This window comes from Suncus etruscus, chromosome 15 (assembly GCF_024139225.1).
Source record: "Suncus etruscus isolate mSunEtr1 chromosome 15, mSunEtr1.pri.cur, whole genome shotgun sequence".
Lineage (NCBI taxonomy): Eukaryota > Metazoa > Chordata > Mammalia > Eulipotyphla > Soricidae > Suncus > Suncus etruscus.
The window spans coordinates 89,979,427-89,997,590 of NC_064862.1; the positions used below are offsets into that span (position 1 = coordinate 89,979,427).

The window sequence follows — 18,164 nt, forward strand, 5'->3', positions numbered from 1 at the left end:
CGGTGAAACCCCTGGAAGGGAAAGGAAAGAGTGACTTTGGGGGTGCTACAGATGGCCAGGGTGAGGACAGAGTTGGGGATTGGGAGGACAAGGACTCAGGAATGTAGCCTCCTCTCTGCTCACGACTGACCCCTAGAGGTGGCAGGTAGAATAGACGCAGTGCCGGGATTCCAACCCGGTCAGCCCCATGCAAGGCAAGGGACTTAGCCCAGGTACTATTTCTTCTACCACACTCCAAAGGGTTTGTGTGTGTGTGTGTGTGTGTGTGTGTGTGTGTGTGTGTTTATTTTTGGGTCACATCTGGCAGTGCTCAGGAGTCACTGCTGGCAGTGCTGTGGGGACCCTATAGAATCGAACCTGGGTCAGCTATGTGCAAGGCAAGCGCCTTCCTCACTGTCGCTTCGGATACTCCTAAGATTTTTTTTATTTTTGGGCCACATCCGATGACACTCAGAGGTTACTTCCGGCTATGCACTCAGAAATCGCTCCTGGCTTGGGGGACCATATGGGATGCCAAGGGATGGAACCACGGTCTGTCCTAGATTAGCACGTGCAAGACAAATGCCCTACAGCTTGTGCCACCCACTCCTGTGGGTTTTTTTGGGGGGGGTCACACCCAGCAGTGCTCAGGGGTTACTCCTGGCTCTATGCTCAGAAATCGCTCCTGGCAGTCTTGGGAGACCATACGGGATGCCGAGATTTGAACTACCAACCTTCTGCATGCAAGGCAAAGGCCTTACCTCCTCTCTCCGGCCCCTCCTTTGTGTTTTTTTTTTTCTCCTTTGGTTTTTAAGGCAGCCTGTGTGACCTTGGGGAAAGAATTCGCCTCTTCGAGTCTCAGTTTCCCCATCTGCAATGTAACTGTTGGGTCCTCAAACACAACCATCCTCAGAACTTTCTGCAGTATGCTCTAGAGTTTAGAAGTTGGGTGTGTGTGTGTGTGTGGACAGGCAAGAAACTCTCAGGGGTCCAGAGAGATAGCACAGTGGTAGGGCCTTTGCCTGGCATGAAGCCGACCAAGGACGGACCTGGGTTCAATCCCCAGCATCCCATATGGTTCCCTGAGCCTGCCAGAAGCTATTTCTGAGTGCAGAGCCAACCCTTGAGCGCCACCAGGTGGGCCCGGAGAGAGAGCACAGTGGTGTTTGCCTTGCAAGCAGCAGATCCAGGACCAAAGGTAGTTGGTTCGAATCCCCGTGTCCCATATGGTCCCCCGTGCCTGCCAGGAGCTATTTCTGAGCAGACAGCCAGGAGTAACCCCTGAGCACCGCTGGGTGTGGCTCAAAAACCAAAAAAAAAAAAAACTTTTTTTTTTTTGGTTTTTGGGCCACACCCGTTTGACGCTCAGGGGTTACTCCTGGCTATGCACTCAGAAATCACCCCTGGCTTGGGTAGACCATATGGGACACCGGGGGATCGAACCGCGGTCCGTCCTACGCTAGAGCTTGCAAGGCAGACACCTTACCTCTAGCGCCACCTTCCCGGTCCCTTTTTTTTTTTTTTTTTTAAAGAAACTCTTGAAGTGAGGCCCTGATCTCAGGCCCCTGTATTCCATGGACCAATTCCAGGATAGTTTAATTGATCCATGAGGGGCCAGAGCAATAGCCCAATGGGGAGGGCAGTTGCCTTGTACACAATCTGACCTGGGTTCTATCCCTGGCATTCCATAGGAAACCCCCCCCCCCCCCAGCACTTCCAGGAGTGATTCCTGAGTACAGAGCTAGGAGTCAGCCTTGAGAGTGACCTGCCTTTTCTGTCCTGGCCCATAGATCGATGCAAAAAGTCAGAGGCAAATCCAGTTCACCTGATTCTGGGCCCCAAGGGAGTAGACGCCAACAGGTAGCGGACAGAACCCAGATGAGTCACCCCTTTTAATCTTCTAGAAACCTCCAGGCCAGAGCGAGGGCTCAGTGAGCCGCATGCCGGCTTGGCTCCAAAAAGTCCCGATACATCCTGGCACACCTGTCCCCTGTGTCCTACCCAGGGGGCCCTCAAAACAGAGTCAGGAGCAAGCCCCGAATTTCTCTGGGTATGAGCGAGGAACCAAAGCAAGCAACCACTTCTCCAGCATGGTGTGTCCAGGGATTTGTGCACAGGCCTTCTAAGTGACCAACTCCAGTTTGAGTTCCCCCCCCCCATGTCCTCCAACAGAGTTGGAGCAACCCAGGTAAGCCTAGAGCTCAGACCCAGACACAGGACTGAAGGCCCACAGGATCAAAATAGCACAGGTCACACCCACTCCCCAAAACTGAGAAAAGAAAATGACAGAAAGTGAAATCAAACCAACTGCTCTTCCCTTCGCAGCCCAGGAGTTTTTTAGGCGATTAGGCCACACCCAGTAGCATGGGAGGTTACTCCTAGTTCTGTGTTCAGCAATCGCTCCTGGCAGACTTGGGGACCCTATGGGATGCTGGGGATTGAACCTGGGTCGTCTGAGTGCAAGGCAAATACCCTCCTTGCTGTGCTATTGCTCCTATTCCTCATTTTTTGGGGGGCATTCCATGCTGGGGATCTCAGGGCTTGCTCTTGGCAGTTCTTGGGGCCACCTCACAAGCAGGAGCTCAAAGATGCCTAAAAAGTTCACTGAGCAGCAGGACTGGGAGTTTCTGGGGTCCTTAAAAATGAGAAAACACACCCCAGGTGTCCTGCAGATAATGCCCTTTGTATTCCCGTGGAATGAGGGTATTTGGGGCTGCAGGTGGTACCCCAAGGTTAGGGCTGTATCTTCATAACTGGGGGCAGCCCCCGAGTCTGAAGGCACCCTGAGTGAAGTGCATTTCTGGGAAGACCACAAACTTAGGGTTTGGGGGGACATCCAAATAATTAGAAGCATTGTAGGAGCCCGAGGGTTTGGGGGCTCTTCATGTAGCCTCTGACAGTGGAAGATTTTAGAGGTGCTCTGAATGTCTTTTTATTTAGGGGATCCATGAGTGCACACGAAGGCATTTAGGGACCTCTGAGAGGTTATGGCCTACTTTAGGGACACATAAGAATATTTGGGGGGTCACTGTGGGACTATAGGGGTGCAAGGATGTCTCATGGATTGCCAGCACTATTGGGTGTTTGTGGGTGCAAGTTGTGATTCTGTGGGTGGCCTGGAGTATGAAGCGCTTCGGTAATAATGGGGTCACTACTCAGGCCATCTGGGGTACCACGGGAGCGTATGGGGGCCTTTCAGAGCACCTTTGAGTTTTGGAGGGACGCAGGCATTTGGGGGTCTCTTTGGAGTCTGAGACAGCTGGGGAGGCACTTGCCCAGGTCGCGACACCTTTTGAGGGTGGCAGAGATCTGAGCACCGACCCCCCACATCCCCCGCGGTTTGTGTGGGCGGCCCGGCAGACTTGGGGGTTCAGACGGCGACCGCGAGGACCTCGGGGGACCCGTGGTGGGGCCGCCCCGGAGTGTGCGGGTGTCCAGGCTGCGGCCTTGCGGGCCGGCGCCCCAGGCCCGCCCCGCCCCGGGGGCGGCCCCAGAGCGAAGCCGGAAGGGCCGAGGCGCCGGGCGGGGTGCCGCGGGGCTGCGTGGGCCGCGGGGTGCAGCTGCCCTGCGCCCCCCGCGGCCATGGCGCGGCCTCCGCGCGGCCTGGGCCGCATCCGCGAGCGGCCGCCGGCCGAGGACGACACGTTCCTGCCGGAGCCCCTCGGCCCGCGCGCGCCCCGCCGCCCCACGTCGCCGCCCGCCTCGCCCGTGTTCTTCGCCAGCCCGACCCTCCGCCGGCGCCTCCGGCTGCTGCGCGGCGCCGGGGCCGGGTAAGTGCGGGTTCGAGGACAGGGCCGCCCCGCGCGCGCCCCGTTTTTCTCTTCCGTCGTGGGGACCCAGAAAAGTCACCCGGGGTTGCCCTGGAGACAGCCGATCGCGCTGGCAGTCTGTGCCCCAAGAGCGCCCCGCGACGCCACTTCCTTCCTGCGGGCAGGCTGGGTGTCTGTGTGCGCGTTGCGCGCGCGTGTGCTCCCTCTAGTTCTATCCAAACTCGGGGGTCCGGTCCCCCTCGGTTGGACAACCTCTGAAAAGGGGCTGGCGAAGGGTGGGAAGGTGGGAAAGGGCCAGGGACCGGCCAGGACTTGGGGGCAGTGGGTGGTTGGGTGTTGCGCGCGCTGGCACCCAGGGGACCACTGGTCAGGGGGGAACCCTGCCCGTTGCGCGCGCTGGCCCGGGGCGTGGGGAGCTTGGGAGTGAGGCGCCCCGAGGCCACATCCGGTCTGACTTCTCGTGGCAGTTCATCGGGGACACACGAAAAGTTGGCAGCGATCCGGGGACTTTGGGCACAAGCGTTGGCGCAGGGGCTTGAGGCTAGATTGGGGGAGGTTTTGGGGAGGCGGATCCCCTCTGCACGCGCTTCTTGATTTTATATATACAGTATATATGTCATATATATATTTGTTGAGTTTAGGGGGTCACACGCCCAGCAGTGTTTGCTTGGGGGCTACTCCTGGCTTTGCTTTCAGAAATGGCGTTGCGCAGGGGAACCAACCATCTGGGATGCCAGGAATCGAACCCGGGTCGGCCCGAGTACCAGGCAAAAGTCCTCCACCCCGCTGCCCTATCGCTTTGGCCCATGCACACGCTTCTTTAGCCACCGAGACCACACAGACCTTGATGAGATCGTATGGGGAGGGAACCTGAATTCCCGGAACCCCAGGGGCGCGTAATAAAGGAGTGGAGGAGTCCGCCACTGCGTGCGTCCTGCCTGGGGTCCGGAATCGGGGTCTCCCCAGGGCGCTGCACTTTTCTCCTTCCTGCCCAGCCCTCCCTACTAACGCCACTTCACCTTCCCCAGGGTTTTTGCGGGTCCCGGCACCCCGCGGGAGAGGCCAGCGCGGTCCCCTGGGCTCTCCAGGCGGCTCAGCTCGACGTCAAGCGGGGAGAGAGGTGGGGAGGTGGAGCCAGAGTGAGGGGTGGATCCGGACCCGGAGGGAAAAGGCTCCCGCTCCGGGTACGCACAGCGGGGCCCCCCAATTCCCCAGCCCCGGAGGCGGCATGGGGAGGGGACCCGGGGCTGGGAGGTGGTGCGCGCACAGCTCTCCAAGCGCGCGCGCCCCAGTGAGCCGGGCTGGCGCCTCTCCGGGTTCCCGCACACCCAACGCTCGCTCGAGGCCGTCCCTGGGGGGGTCACCGGGAGGGCGGGGTGGAGGCGGCGCCCGCGGTGGCCGCAGACACCCCAGGGCCCGCACGCGGTGAACACCACTATACCGCCCTGCCAACCCGCGGCCCCGTGCGCGCCCCGACGGCCCGGCGGTGTTTTGGCATCCATGCGCTCCACCGCCGCGCCCCGGGCCCGTCCCCGGCCCCCCGCCTTGGCGCTGTCCCCCATGGCCCCCGAGTCCCGGCTGTGTTTCTCCTTCAGCGAAGAGGACACCTGGAGGCATCCTCCTCCCGGGAAACCCATCAGGTGGGTGGCGCTGGGTGGGTGACCCTTGTGTGGCCACCGCGGGCTGCGGCTTCACCCACGGGTTCCGGGTGTATTTATGGGGTGTGTGTCCCGTGAGGCTGCCTTGAGACTGTCCCCAAAGCGTTTCCCTGGGTCATCCAGGGTAGCCCCGGTCCTTCTTTGTCTGTCCCCAGCTTTCTGGATGTAGCTGAGGGCTTCTTGGCGGTGGCTTCCGAAATAAATGCTCCTTTAGGCAAAGAGTTCTTTTCCTGCCTCCTCAGGACAGGATCCCTACCCCACCCCCGTTTGCGCCCCTAAACCTGGACTTCTGGCGCTCAGCCTGGCAACAAGTATGGGCGTCTGGCGTCACCTGGGCTCTATTCCCAGGCCATCGGCCCGGTGCCAGCTCCTCTGTCCCGGCTCTGCCCCCGCCGCCGCCTTCGTCCTCCACACACACACACCCTGCCCTAGTCCAGGGTGGAAAACGGACTTGGGGGGGGGTGAGGGGTCTGTGGTGCTGTCCCACTAAAGTTCAGGCGGCTTGAGGCTCCCTTGGTGAACCCCTTTCAAACACAGCCTTGCCACTCTCTGGACTCCTGTGGGGCTCCTGCAGTTTTGGGGGTACATGGCTGATTGTTGCTTTGGAGACAGGCCAGAGACACAGCACCACACCACCCACGCCCCTATACTGGAGCCTGGACCCTGTGACCATCGCCTCTCTCTCACACATGGACACTCAGATCCCATTTAATACTGGAAGTCCTCCAGCCCCCTCCTCTTTCTGTCCCCCACAGCTGAGTCCTCGGGGTGTCCCACACTCGCCATGCCCCGGAACCTTCCTCTTGCAGCCCAGCCCCATGCCTGTCTGGCCTGGCACACGCCAGCAACTGCTCGCAACCTCAGCGTGACCTTCAGAGGCAAATGCCAGCCTCGCCAGCACTCCTGGCACCGTCTACCAGCGTGTCAGGTGGAGCGGGGCGGGATGTCCGGGGAGACCAGTCTGGTCTTATGTGCTGCTGCCACTCACCTGTGGGTGAGGGGCCAACTTGTGGAGCCCCCTGGGCCTTGGGGTGATGATCCTATGACTGCCAACCAACCTCAGCTCGGCCAGAGTTTTGGTTTTTTGTTTTGTTTTGTTTCTGGGCCGTACCTGGTGGCATTTAAGGGTTCTTCCTGCCTCTGTGCTCAGAAATCACTCCTGGCAGGCTCAGAGGGCCATATGGGATGCTGGGAATCGAACCTGGGTCAACTGTGTGCAAGGCAAATGCCCCCCCCCATGTTATTGCTTGGGCCCTCTGCCCTTGTTTTATTTCTCCTGCAAACGGACTAGTGTCTGACCAGGACAGTGCCTTGGGTGCTGAGCCGGGTTCAGAAACTGGGGCCGTCTCTGTTCCACTATGTCCAGGCCAGGCCCTGCCTTGTTTGTCTCCATCATCCCGAGGGTCACAGGCCCCGGAAGTCTCAGGAGGCGTCTTCACTGCTTAGGGTGAGCAGGTGGACAGGGCCATAGTGCAGGATAGGGCAGCTGTTTTGCCCTGATGGAGTAGCTTGTGGCTTTGGTCCCCAGGGTGCTGGGTTTGATACAGCTCAGAAGGGTGAAAGTGTGTGTGTGTGAGTGTGTGTTTGAGAGAGAGAGAGAGAGAGAGAGAGAGAGAGAGAGAGAGAGAGAGAGAGAGAGAGAGAGAGAGAGAGAGAGACTCACCCTAATCTCAGGCTGTGTGAATGTGTTTCTTTCTATGTCAGGCTGCTACTCTCTGCTCCTTCCCTGTCACCCAGGGGACTTGGGCTCCTGGAAGCGCAAACAGCACGGTGCCCCTGGGGGACCCTGTGGGTTCCCAGCTGGGCCTCAGGCACTGCTCCAAGTCCTCATGGCAGATAACCCAGAATCCGGCACTGTGGCCCTTGGGTCTCAGCCCCCTAGGAAGGGCGTATTGGTTCTGAAGCCAAGGTGGCCTTCCTGGTACAGACACACCCCCTTTTCCTCTCCAACTGAAGCCCCAGCCCCTCTGCTCTGCCTCCCTCAGTTTCCTGAGGACCTTAGTGCTCTGACTTGGGAGTCAAAGAGGTGCCCATGTGAGGTATCTGGGTAAAATGTGCATTTGAGGAGCACCCCAGGCAGTGCTCAGTGGTTATTCCTGGCTCTGTGCTCAGGGATCATTTCTTTTTTTGGGGGGGGTCACACCTGGTGGCGGCACTCAGGAGTTACTCCTAGCTTTGTGCTCAGAAATTGCTCCTGGCAGGCACGGGGGACCCTATGGGATGCCGGGATTCGAACCAGCATCCACCCAGAATTGGCTGCATGCAAGGCAAACACCCTATCGCTGTGCTATCTCTCCGGCTCCAGGGATCATTTCTAGTGGGGAATCAGGGGACCCTTTAGGATGTGGCGTGCAAGACCAGAGCCCTTCTTGCTGTGCTAAGATTCCAGTCCTGGGTCCAGTATCCTGAAGCTTCTCCCCAGTTTATGCTGCTGTTTCGCTTCTTCCACCATCCTCGGAGTTGGGAGATCTCGTGAGATCTCTGCAGTCCTGGTTCTCTGCATTTCCCGAAGGACAAAAGTGATGTCCAGTGTCTGTTAGCCTCTATAACAGTCTGAACTGTTACCACTTCTGTTGGATTAGGTTTTGAGGGACCCACTGTTGGCTTGGTGTAGGGGAGGGTAAGGCAATTCGGGCTCAGGGTTCAAATTTGGGGCTTTCACATGCAAAGCACATGATCCAGCCCTCAGTCCCTTCCCTGGCCCCTGCATGCCTATTTATCATAATAAGGATTATTCATGGGGGACCAGTGCAATAGCACAGCTGGAGAGTGTTGGCCTTGCAGAGGCTGACCCTGGTTTGATCCCTAGCATCCCATCGGGTCCCCAGGCACATCTAGGAGGGCTCAGAGATTACTCCTGGCTCTGTGCTCAGAAATCTCTCCTAGCATGCTGGGGGGGGGGACCCTATGAGATGCCAGGGATTTGAACCGGGTCCATCCTGGGTTGGCTGCATGCAAGGCAAATGCCCCACTTCTGTGCTATCACTCTGACCCACAAGAGTGATTCTTGAGTGCAGAGCCAGGAGTGACCTCTGAGCATCACCAGGTGTGGCCCCATGTAACTCCACCCTGAATTTAGGTGTAGCTACCTGAGACCCGCCTATTTCTGGGAGGGGTCTTGGGAACCAGATATTACGTGTAACCTTACCTACAAGACCCCTCCCATTCCGGGGAGTGGTCTTGGAAGGTTATATAAAGCCTTTGACCCATGGGATTAGGGCTCACCCTTTTGTCTTCGGCCAACATGGAGGTCAAATGGAAGGAGTTAAGATGCAGGGCTAGCTAAGAATGGCTGTGCTTGAAAGGTTATGATAGAGGCCACACATGTGGTGAATAGGGATGAATAAAGTTGATGCTTCCTGATGCCTGCCTGTGAGTGAGTTCAATACCTGTCGCTTTCCTGGACCCCAGACCCGCCGGTTGATGGGAGATGAAGCCACGTGGCCGGGGCCTAAGGACAAAGGCCTCCATTCTTCATCCAGATACATCGCTAATTATTTAATGCAACAGCCCCAAAACTAACAACAACAACAACAAAAAGTCCTTTAACGGGGCTGGAGTGATAGCACAGTGGTAGGGCGTTTGCCTTGCACACGGCCATCTGACCCAGGACCCACTTGGATTCAGTCTCTGGCATCCCATATGGTCACCCAAGCCTGCCTGGAGTGATTTCCCAGGGCCATGGGTATGGCCCCAAAACAAAAGTTCTTTGATGGCTGGAGCAACAGTACAGCAGGGAGGATGCCCGTCTTGTATGTGGCCAACCTGGGTTTGATCTCTGGCATCCCATATGGAGCCCCAATCTCAACGGGAGTGAGCCCTGAATGCATTGTCAGTACTCAGCCTTTCAGAGGTAGATTAGGGACTGGAGCAATAGGACAGCAGGGATGGCGCTGATCTTTCACTCTGGGTTCGATCTCCAGCATCCCATAGGATCCCTCGAGTACTGCCAGGAGTGAACTCTGAATGCAGAGCCAGAAGTCAGCCCTAAACATCACTGGATGTGGCCCCCAAACAAAATAAAAACAAAAAAGTAATTGTACTCAGTGTGCAAAGAGTATGACCAGAAAATTTTGGAACTTTCCAGAAGGAAGTGTGTCTGGGAAGCAGAGTGAGTGATTTTGGGGGACCTGAAGTTGATGATGGGGGGACAGTCCTGGGCAGGTCCCAGACCCCATTGAGCAAAAACCACCAAAGCCAGCTGGGGGCCCAGAGAGATAGCACAGCTGTATTTGCCTTGCAAGCAGCCGATCCAGGACCAAAGGTGGTTGGTTCAAATCCGGTGTCCCATATGGTCCCCCGTGCCTGCCAGGAACTATTTCTGAGCAGACAGCCAGGAGTAACCCCTGAGCACCGCCGGGTGTGGGGCAAAAACAAAAAAAAAAAAAAAAAAAAAAAAAAAGCCAGCTGGACGCAGGTGCTGTGGCGCGCCCTCTGCTGGCGATAGGGAGGAACAGGCCAGCGGCTACAGGAATAGTGGGGGACCCTTCCCAGGGATGGAGGCGGGGACTGATATTTCCCATAAGAGGGAAGGAACGTTTGGGTGGTGGCAATCCTAGCTGCGGGTCAGCCAGTTGGGAGCTGGACCCCTCTTGCTCTTTTTTGGGGAGCACCCAAAAAATGATCACAGCTCTGACCCCTGGGGTCCGGCTGGCAAAGGAACTCAGAACTTGCAGCACTCCCTGTGTTTTAGGGGGTGTCATTCTCTCTTGTTTGTTTGTTTGTTTGTTTTATAGGGGGTGTCTTTCTTTACTGCCCTCCACGCGCGCCTCCTACCCCACCTCTCTACCAGGCGTTCTCTGGCCCCTCCTTTCCTCCTGACTCCCCCCCACTTTGCCCCCACCACCCCTGCAGCTTCGAGGCGGAGAATGGCCCTGCACCGTCTCCCTCCCGCAGCCCGCTGGACGCCCAGGCCAGCCCGGGCCTGGTGCTACATGCGGGAACAGTCGCCAGCCAGAGGCGCGAGTCCTTCCTCTACCGTTCTGACAGCGACTTTGACATGTCCCCAAAGACCATGTCCCGGAACTCATCGGTCACCAGCGAGGCGTGAGCATCCCCTCCTGTTCCCTGGGACCCCAGGGTCGGAACCTCCATCCCCCATGATCCAAGCAACCCTATATGCCTGGGCTGTCCAAACCCCAAATTGGTCCAGCTTCCCTTCTCTTCTCTTTCACTGGTCCTCTAACGGTTAACGTAAATCATAGAGGTGACCTGAATTCGAGCCCCCGTCAGATACCCCCCAGGTCCCACTCTGGGAGGGGGTAGACAAAAAAGACAGCAGGTAGGGCACATATCTTGCATGTTACTGGTTTCAGTTTGGTCCCAAGCACCCCATGTGATTCTAAGAAACTTCAGGAGTAATTCCTGAGTGCAGAGCCAGGAGTAACCCCTAAAAGTTGCCAGGTGTGACCCCAAAACAAATTAACAGAAAACACTCGGGTGGTCAGAGCAATAATACAGTGGGAAGGGTGCTTTCCTTGCTTGCAGTTGATCCAAGTTCAATTCCTGATACCCCATGTGGTCCCCTGAGACAACTTGGAATAATGCTGAGCACAGAGCCAAGGAGTAACCCCAGAACATTGCCCAGTGTGGCCCCCAAACCAAAATCAACCCAGAGTCATTCTGCAGTGTTCAGCCTTGGGGACCCTTTATCTGCCCTGCCTGCCTCACCCATTGAGGTCCCACTGCAGAGCCCCCTGACCCCCACCTCTCGTTTGCAGACACGCCGAGGACCTTATCGTGACTCCATTCGCCCAGGTGAGACCCCCGCCCCCAAAGACGGAAGGGGTGCCAGGTGCCCCCACCCCTCACGGCTTCTTCCCATTTTAGGTGCTGGCCAGTCTCCGGAGTGTCCGCAGCAACTTCTCCCTCCTCACCAATGTCCCCATTCCCAGCAACAAGTAAGCGACAACAGCACCCCACATTGGACACAACCAGTCTGGTGCCCGGCACTGCATAGGGTCCCCTAAGCACTACAAGGGAAGATTCCTGAGCACAGAGCCAGGAATGGAGCAAGCCCTGAGCACGGCCTGGTGTGGCTGAAAACCAAATAAATAAAACTTAAGAAACTGGCTAGTAGATTCGTATTAACTAGTTCTTTAGGATCCTGGTGCTTCTGAGGAGCATGGGTCCCTTTGGGAGTGGGGGACCCATCCTCAGAAGGGTAGAGGAGGGGGGGAAGGAGGGGACAGTGTGGTCCTGGGGCTGGCACCTTGGATGAAATTGGGGGTGCCATGCTAATGTGGGATCCCTTTTCTTTGCAGGCGGTCCCCACTGGGAGGCCCAACATCCGTCTGCAAGGCCACATTGTCAGGTAGCTCTGCCCTGCAAGGGGAGGACAGGGACCCTATTGCTTGTCCCCATGGGGGGGGGGTCCCTCACTCGGGGTGGCTGCCCTGACCCTTTCCCAGCACCCCACTTTTTCCTGGTGAGCCCCATTCCCTGGAGGGGGCAGACTAGGAGGATCTGCGGGTGGGACCCGCTCACTCGCTTTCCCTTGTCCAGAGGAAACCTGCCAGCAGCTGGCCCGGGAGACGCTGGAAGAGCTGGACTGGTGCCTGGAGCAGCTGGAGACCATGCAGACCTACCGCTCCGTGAGCGAGATGGCCTCGCACAAGGTGGGTGAGCTTGGGGCGGGGCTGGCTCAGAGCTGGGCCATCATTGGGCGCCACCAATTCTAGAACCCGCCCCTGGGCCAGGCAAGAGGGCAGCTGGGGGCGGGGCCAACCTCAGGGCGGGTTCATGATTGGGTGCCACTAACTTTGGACCCGCCCTTGGGTGGGACTAGAAGGGGAAAGGGGGTAGGGACATCATTGGGTGCAAATAACACTAAGACCCACCCTTGGGCGGGACTGGAGGATAATTGGGGGCGTGACCAAACTCAGAGCAAGGTCATCATTGGGCACCACCAACTCTCTTCCCGCCCCTGGGCGGGACCAGAGGGCAACTGGGCGGGGCCAGCCTCAGGGTGGAGTCATGATTGGGTACCACCAACTTTGGGCCCGCCCTTGGGCGGGACCAGAGGGGGTAAAGGAGCAGGGACATTATTGGATGCAAATAATTGGGCGGGACCAGAGGGTAACAGCCTCAGGGCGGGGTTGTCATTGGGTGTCACTGACTCTGGAACCTGCCCCTGGCTTGAGGAGGGGTGTATTGGGGCGTGGTCATCTTTGGATGCAAACAACTCTAACACCTGCCCTTGGGCGGGGCCAGAGGGACTGGGTGGGGCCAGTCTCAGGACAGGGTTATCATTGGGTGGCTCCAACTTTGGGCCCGCCTCTGGGTGGGACCTGAGAAGGGGTGGAGCAGAGTCTGTAAGGGCGTGGTTAAGGTGGCTATGGCTAGCCTTGGGCGGGCCAAGCCTAACCTGCTTCCTGGCATCTAAAGATTTGTGGGGCTGGATGAATGAAAAAATGTGTGATTGTGGGGCCGGGCGGTGGCGCTGGAGGTAAGGTGCCTGCCTTGCCTGCGCTAACCTAGGACGGACCGCGGTTCGATCCCCCCGCGTCCCATATGGTCCCCCAAGAAGCCAGGAGCTACTTCTGAGCACATAGCCAGGAGTAACCCCTGAGCCTCACAGGGTGTGGCCCAAAAACAAAAAAAAAAAATTAAAAAAAAAAAATGTGTGATTGTGGGTTGGCTGATGGGTGTATCCCTATGGGTGTGCACGGGTGATCCCGGGAGGGTGCTTTCGTGTGGGGGAGCCTCGTGGAGGGGGTGTGTCTGCCAGACAGCAGCAGGTCCTTGCTCCAGGTCATCAGGTCACCGCTCTCTGCACAAGGGGGGGACAGGTCAGGGGGCAGGCAATTGCGGGTTGGAATGGTGGCCTCAAGACTTGTCAGGGAAGGTGTGTGAAGGAGGTAGAGGGGTGTTGGGGGTCTTGTCTGGGAGCTGGTGAGTTCAGATGAGTGTGAGGATGTGACCTTCTGCATGGACATTTTTGTGTACATATGTGTGTGTGTGTGTGCTCTGTGTTTGGTATCTGAGGCTGCGACTGTGTTCTCTAAGTGACTGACTCCAGGGGTCCAGCCATAGCACAGCAGGAAGGGCACCGCAGACCTTGCACCCACCCACTCAGGTTTATCCATATGGCCCCCGAAGGACCACCAGACTGTTTCCTAAACAGAGTCACGGTTAGCCCCTGAAAATCTCTGAATGTGACCCACCACCCCAAGCAGAAAAAGTCAGACTTCAAAAACCAATTTTTTTTATGTCTACACCCCTGGCTAGCTCCAAGTGTTCTGAGTATGAGTAGTGGCTGTGTATGTGTCTGATGTCACCCCCAAAATCCATGTATCTGTCCAGCACAGGTCTTGGGGGTTAGCATTGTTTTCGGGGTGCCTCTGTGATCTCTTGCTGTCGGGGTACCCCGGGGAGGAGGGCAAGAATCCTGCGTCCCTGGGTAGCTGCCACTAGATAGTGGCTGGTATGGGGGCTCCCCGGCCCCTTTAACGCCCCCCCACCCCCAGTACCACCTGACAAGTACTGGGAGCAGTCGGGCCAGTACTGCAGTGAGCGCGCCAGCCCAGAGCCGCCAAAGGCGCTTCAGCCCATGGGCAGGGTCCTCCGGCCTCCACCGCCGCCGCCAGCTGCTGCCAAGTGCGGGCCCCCTTGGGCCCCGGGCGGGCTGACGACGATGTAACCGGAGCTGCCGCCGGGAGCGCGGAGGGGAAGGGAAGTCCCCAGCCCAGCTGGGCAGGCCCAGGCCCCTCCGCGGCTCCCCCTGCCGCCCACCACCTGCCCTCCCCTTCCCCAGCACCCCTCCAACCCGGAGGGGGTGCATCTCTGCCTCCTTCCTGGGGATCCCCCAGTGCCCCCCAAAAGTCCGGGTTCTGTCTGCAGCCGCCCCACGCCGGGCGCTAAAGCTTCAAGATGCCCTTGGTCGATTTCTTCTGCGAGACCTGCTCCAAGCCCTGGCTGGGGGGCTGGTGGGATCAGGTAGGGGGCCAGGGGATGGGGGATAGGGGGAGAAAGATGCACCCAAACTCTGACCTTCCAGGACACCCCCCTCCTTCTTGGGGTTGGTTGGGGGTGTGTGTGTTCCAGAGATGAAGCCTTGTGACTGTGTGTGTGTGTGTGTGTGTGTGTGTGTGTGTGTGTGTGTGTCTGTCTGTCTGTCTGTCTGTCTATCTGTCTGTCAGTCTGTCTGTCTGTCTGTCTTCAGTCTGTGCAGGATCTTGCATGTGTCTGCATTTAAGCTCTTGGTCTTCGAGGTGGCCCTGACGGAGGTCATGTGGTCCCAATTCTGCAGTTGTGTGCCGGCCGGCCCTGTTGGGGAGCCCAGAGCATGAGTGTTTTTGCTCAAGCATGTGACCCCGAGTGTCGGTGACATAGGCAGATACCCCTTGTTTTTGTCTATGTGGAGTGGTGTGCCAAGCAGGAACCTAGGAGGAGAGGGCCATGGTGGGAGACTGGGGGGGGCCCTTCCTGTGTGTCCCTGTGCATGCAGGGTTTCTGTCCTGCAGGGAAGTCACCCAAGGTCCCCCCACTTCCTGTCCCTTGTCTCTGCAGCCTGTCTGGACAGAGTGCTCCCTGCTCCCGCTTTGGGGGTGCCGTGGCTGAGCTTGGGGGCGGGACCCAATGCCCTTTCTCCTTCATGTACAATGTCACCGCAGATGCATATGTGAAGTAACATGGGGCTGGGACCCCCCAGATGGCTCCCAAGCCTGGTTGGGAGGATGCTCTATCTATCTGGCCACTTCTCTGAGGTGGTGGGGAACAAGGGGGCTCTGAGGGGACCCCTCCTCCCCATGGCAACTGAATGAGTGTTTACCCAGCTCATGCTTCTCCCCAGATCCACCCGACTTCTCATCACCCCGAATTGAATTTCGTTTTGGCATTCCTTCCTGCCAAATGGGGCCAGGGGCCAAGATACAACCCCCCCCTCCGCTTTCCCAGAAGTGGGGTTCATGTCTGCAAAAGTCTGGGCCTTGGGAAGCTCTGCTGGGAAGGCAAGAGTTAAAGGGGCCTGCAATCTGCCCCCCTTTTCCCCCAGCCCCACTGCTGGTTGGAGGGGAGTTGCTAAGGAGACTCCCGTCTCCATGGCGACAGCATCTCCCAGCATCCCATTGGCTGGCGGTTAGCAAGGCGCCCCTCCTTTCCACAGGTGCCCCACCAGCTCCTAGGGGGCGGGGCCCAGGGAGGGAGGGGAATCTGCCTCTCCTGAGGCAGAGGGGGGGCTCTGAGTTCTGACCCCCCAAGCCTGGGCTCTCCCCTTCCCAAAGAGAGGCAAGGAGGGGCTGGCCCAGGGGGGCTCTGAGGGCTGAGGAAGCAGTTAAGATGATGTGTTCTGGGGTCTTCAAAAGATGGCATCCCACCTCCCAGCTGTGAACCCCCCTCATTCTTCCTTGCCCTCTTCCCCTGTAGTTCAAGAGGATGTTGAACCGAGAACTCACCCATCTCTCAGAGATGAGTCGCTCAGGCAACCAAGTTTCCGAGTACATTTCTACCACATTTCTGGGTGAGTGGGGGCACGGGTTCCCACAAGCCTACAACCTGTTGCCTGCTCACAAACTCTGTGGGACCCCAACTTCTCTAGAACCCTTTGTGCCTGTTTCATGCAATGTCAGGCATTGAACCCAGGACCTCACACCTGCAAGGCAGGACCTCATCCTTATGGTGGAGCTGCCATTCCAGCGCTCAGACCCTCAAACCCTTACATGTTTTTCAAACTTAAATTTTTGTTTTTTTGTTTGTTTTGGGTCCACATCCAGCATCACCCAGGAGTTACTCCTGGCTCTGTACTCAGAAGTCACTCCTGGCAGACTCCGGAGACCCTTTGGGATGTTGGGGATGGAACCTAGGTGGGCCTTGTGCAAGACAAACGCCCTCCCCGCTGTGCTATTGCTCAGGCTCCTCAAAATTAAGTTTTAAGAAACTAAAAAAGGGGCCGGAGCAATCGGGCAAAGAGGAGGGCGCTTGCCTTGTACATAGCAGACCCAGTTTCGATCTCTGGCATCCCATAGGATCCCCCAAGCCTGACAGGAGAGATCCCTGACCACAGAAACTTGAGTAAACCCAGAGCACTGCTTGATAGGCCCAAAACACAAAAATCAAAAAACTAATAATTTACCTTTAGTCCCGCCCAAATCATTTAAAATCCCCACCCATTGGGGGGCGTGGTTGACTGAGTTCTGCAATCCAGCCAATCAGAGCACAGCATGCAATACCCTCTTTGGGGATTTGCCATTGACCTGTGCGCCCCCTGCAGGTCACAATGGGTAGGTTCTAGAATGGGGGGTAGGAGGCTCGAATTCAGGTCCCTGGGGCTGCTGGGAAAGGGGGTCAGGGGCCCATGGATCAAGAGACCATCAAACCCCCTCTGCCCCCAACACCGCCCAGCAGGCTGGGTCACCAAGAGCAAGTTTATTCCTCTCCAGAGGCCACCCTGGCCGTACAGGGATGGACTGTCCCCACCTGGCCATCCCTCCCCATTCCCTAAGCAGACCCCCTTCCAAATTGGCCCTGTCTCTAGGGCCAACGCCTAGCTACCCCTTCCAGTCCTCTGCCTCCCCAAACTGCTGTCTTGCCTGTTGCTTCTGCAACAGCATTCCCCCCCACCCCCAGGCTGATGTGCAGAAAAGCTCTACCCTTCTGGGTAAGGCAGCCCAATCTCAGTGGGGTGTGCTGGGGTTGGAGCAGGGAGCCAACTTTTTGGGGTTAGGGGAAGATGGTGACGGGACTCTTGGTTCCTTGTCTTTGGCTGCAGACAAGCAGAACGAAGTGGAGATCCCCCCACCGCACCATGAGAAGGAGCAGGAGCAGGAGAAGGCAGAGCTGAGGACCCGACTGTCGCAGCAGCCCCCGCCCCCCGGACCCCAGTTTCAGCCCATGTCCCAGATCACGGGGGTGAAGAAACTGACCCACAGCAGTAGCTTCAATGATCTAAGCATCCCTCGTTTTGGGGTGAAAACCAGCCAAGAGGAGCTTCTGGCTAAAGTGGGTGAAGCATTTATATGGTGGGACTAGAGTGGGGTGTGAGATGGGGATCAAGGCTCCCCAGAGTCAGGCTGCCTTTCTCTCCCCACTTGCTTTGATCACGAGGAGTGGGTCTTGGGATCAGAGAGGAACCATAGCACTGTGGGGAGAGTACTCCCCTTGCAATTGGCTGACCCGGGTTCGATCCCCAGCATCCCACAGGGTCCCCCAAGCATTGCCAGAGTGAGTCCTGAGTGCAGAGCCAGGAATGACTTCAGAGCACCACTAAGTGGGATTCAAAGTCAAAAAAAGAAGAAGAAAAAGTGGTAGCTCTTATACCTCTGTGTTACTGACTGGGGTTCCCCCCCAATCCCTTTCCTGGGGGAACAGGTACATACAGTGGCCAGCCGAGAAGATTGAGTTAGAAAATCAGTAGTTCCTGCCCACCAGAGGTCAAACTTGGGTTCTTCTCTTGTCCCTTCTGGGAGACCTCAAGCCCAAGGGCTCTTTCATCCATGCTCCCCCAAATCATGCTGCTTGGGGGTACAGTGCTGGGGGACACCAGGGCTATGCCACGAGGTATTGGGGGTGGATCTGTGGGGCTGAGGTTTAAACTCAGACCTCCATGTATGCCAGCCACTTGGGCCATCTCTCTGTCCCTTGCACCCTAAAATATACCTGATGCCCATTTTTCTGTGACCTCACGCTGTCAATAACTGGGGGGTGGGCACTGTATCAGGAATTACTCCCAGATCTGGGTCTAGGGATAACTCCAAGAAATGCTGGGGAATCGAACCCAAAAAATGAACCTTCCCTTTTTCCCTTGTGCTGGGGGGTCCCG

General features: G+C 57.5%; 1 protein-coding gene across 3 annotated transcripts in view; it reads left to right on the forward strand.

The window, feature by feature from the left end:
• The window catches only part of PDE4A (phosphodiesterase 4A), a 29,162-nt gene that overhangs the window by 4,693 nt on the left and 6,305 nt on the right, over positions 1-18,164 (forward strand). Inside the window, exons 1-8 of one of the 3 annotated variants that reach the window (XM_049788463.1) lie at positions 3,537-3,749; positions 10,262-10,453; positions 11,128-11,164; positions 11,237-11,307; positions 11,671-11,720; positions 11,912-12,024; positions 15,773-15,866; positions 17,115-17,344. In XM_049788463.1, the coding sequence (XP_049644420.1) occupies positions 3,562-3,749; positions 10,262-10,453; positions 11,128-11,164; positions 11,237-11,307; positions 11,671-11,720; positions 11,912-12,024; positions 15,773-15,866; positions 17,115-17,344 (975 nt within the window). In that variant the 5' untranslated portion in view covers positions 3,537-3,561. Of the gene's footprint in view, positions 1-3,536; positions 3,750-5,044; positions 5,390-10,261; positions 10,454-11,127; positions 11,165-11,236; positions 11,308-11,670; positions 11,721-11,911; positions 12,025-15,772; positions 15,867-17,114; positions 17,345-18,164 lie in introns of those variants that run through there. The other 2 variants (XM_049788464.1, XM_049788462.1) reach the window with 2 other exon arrangements.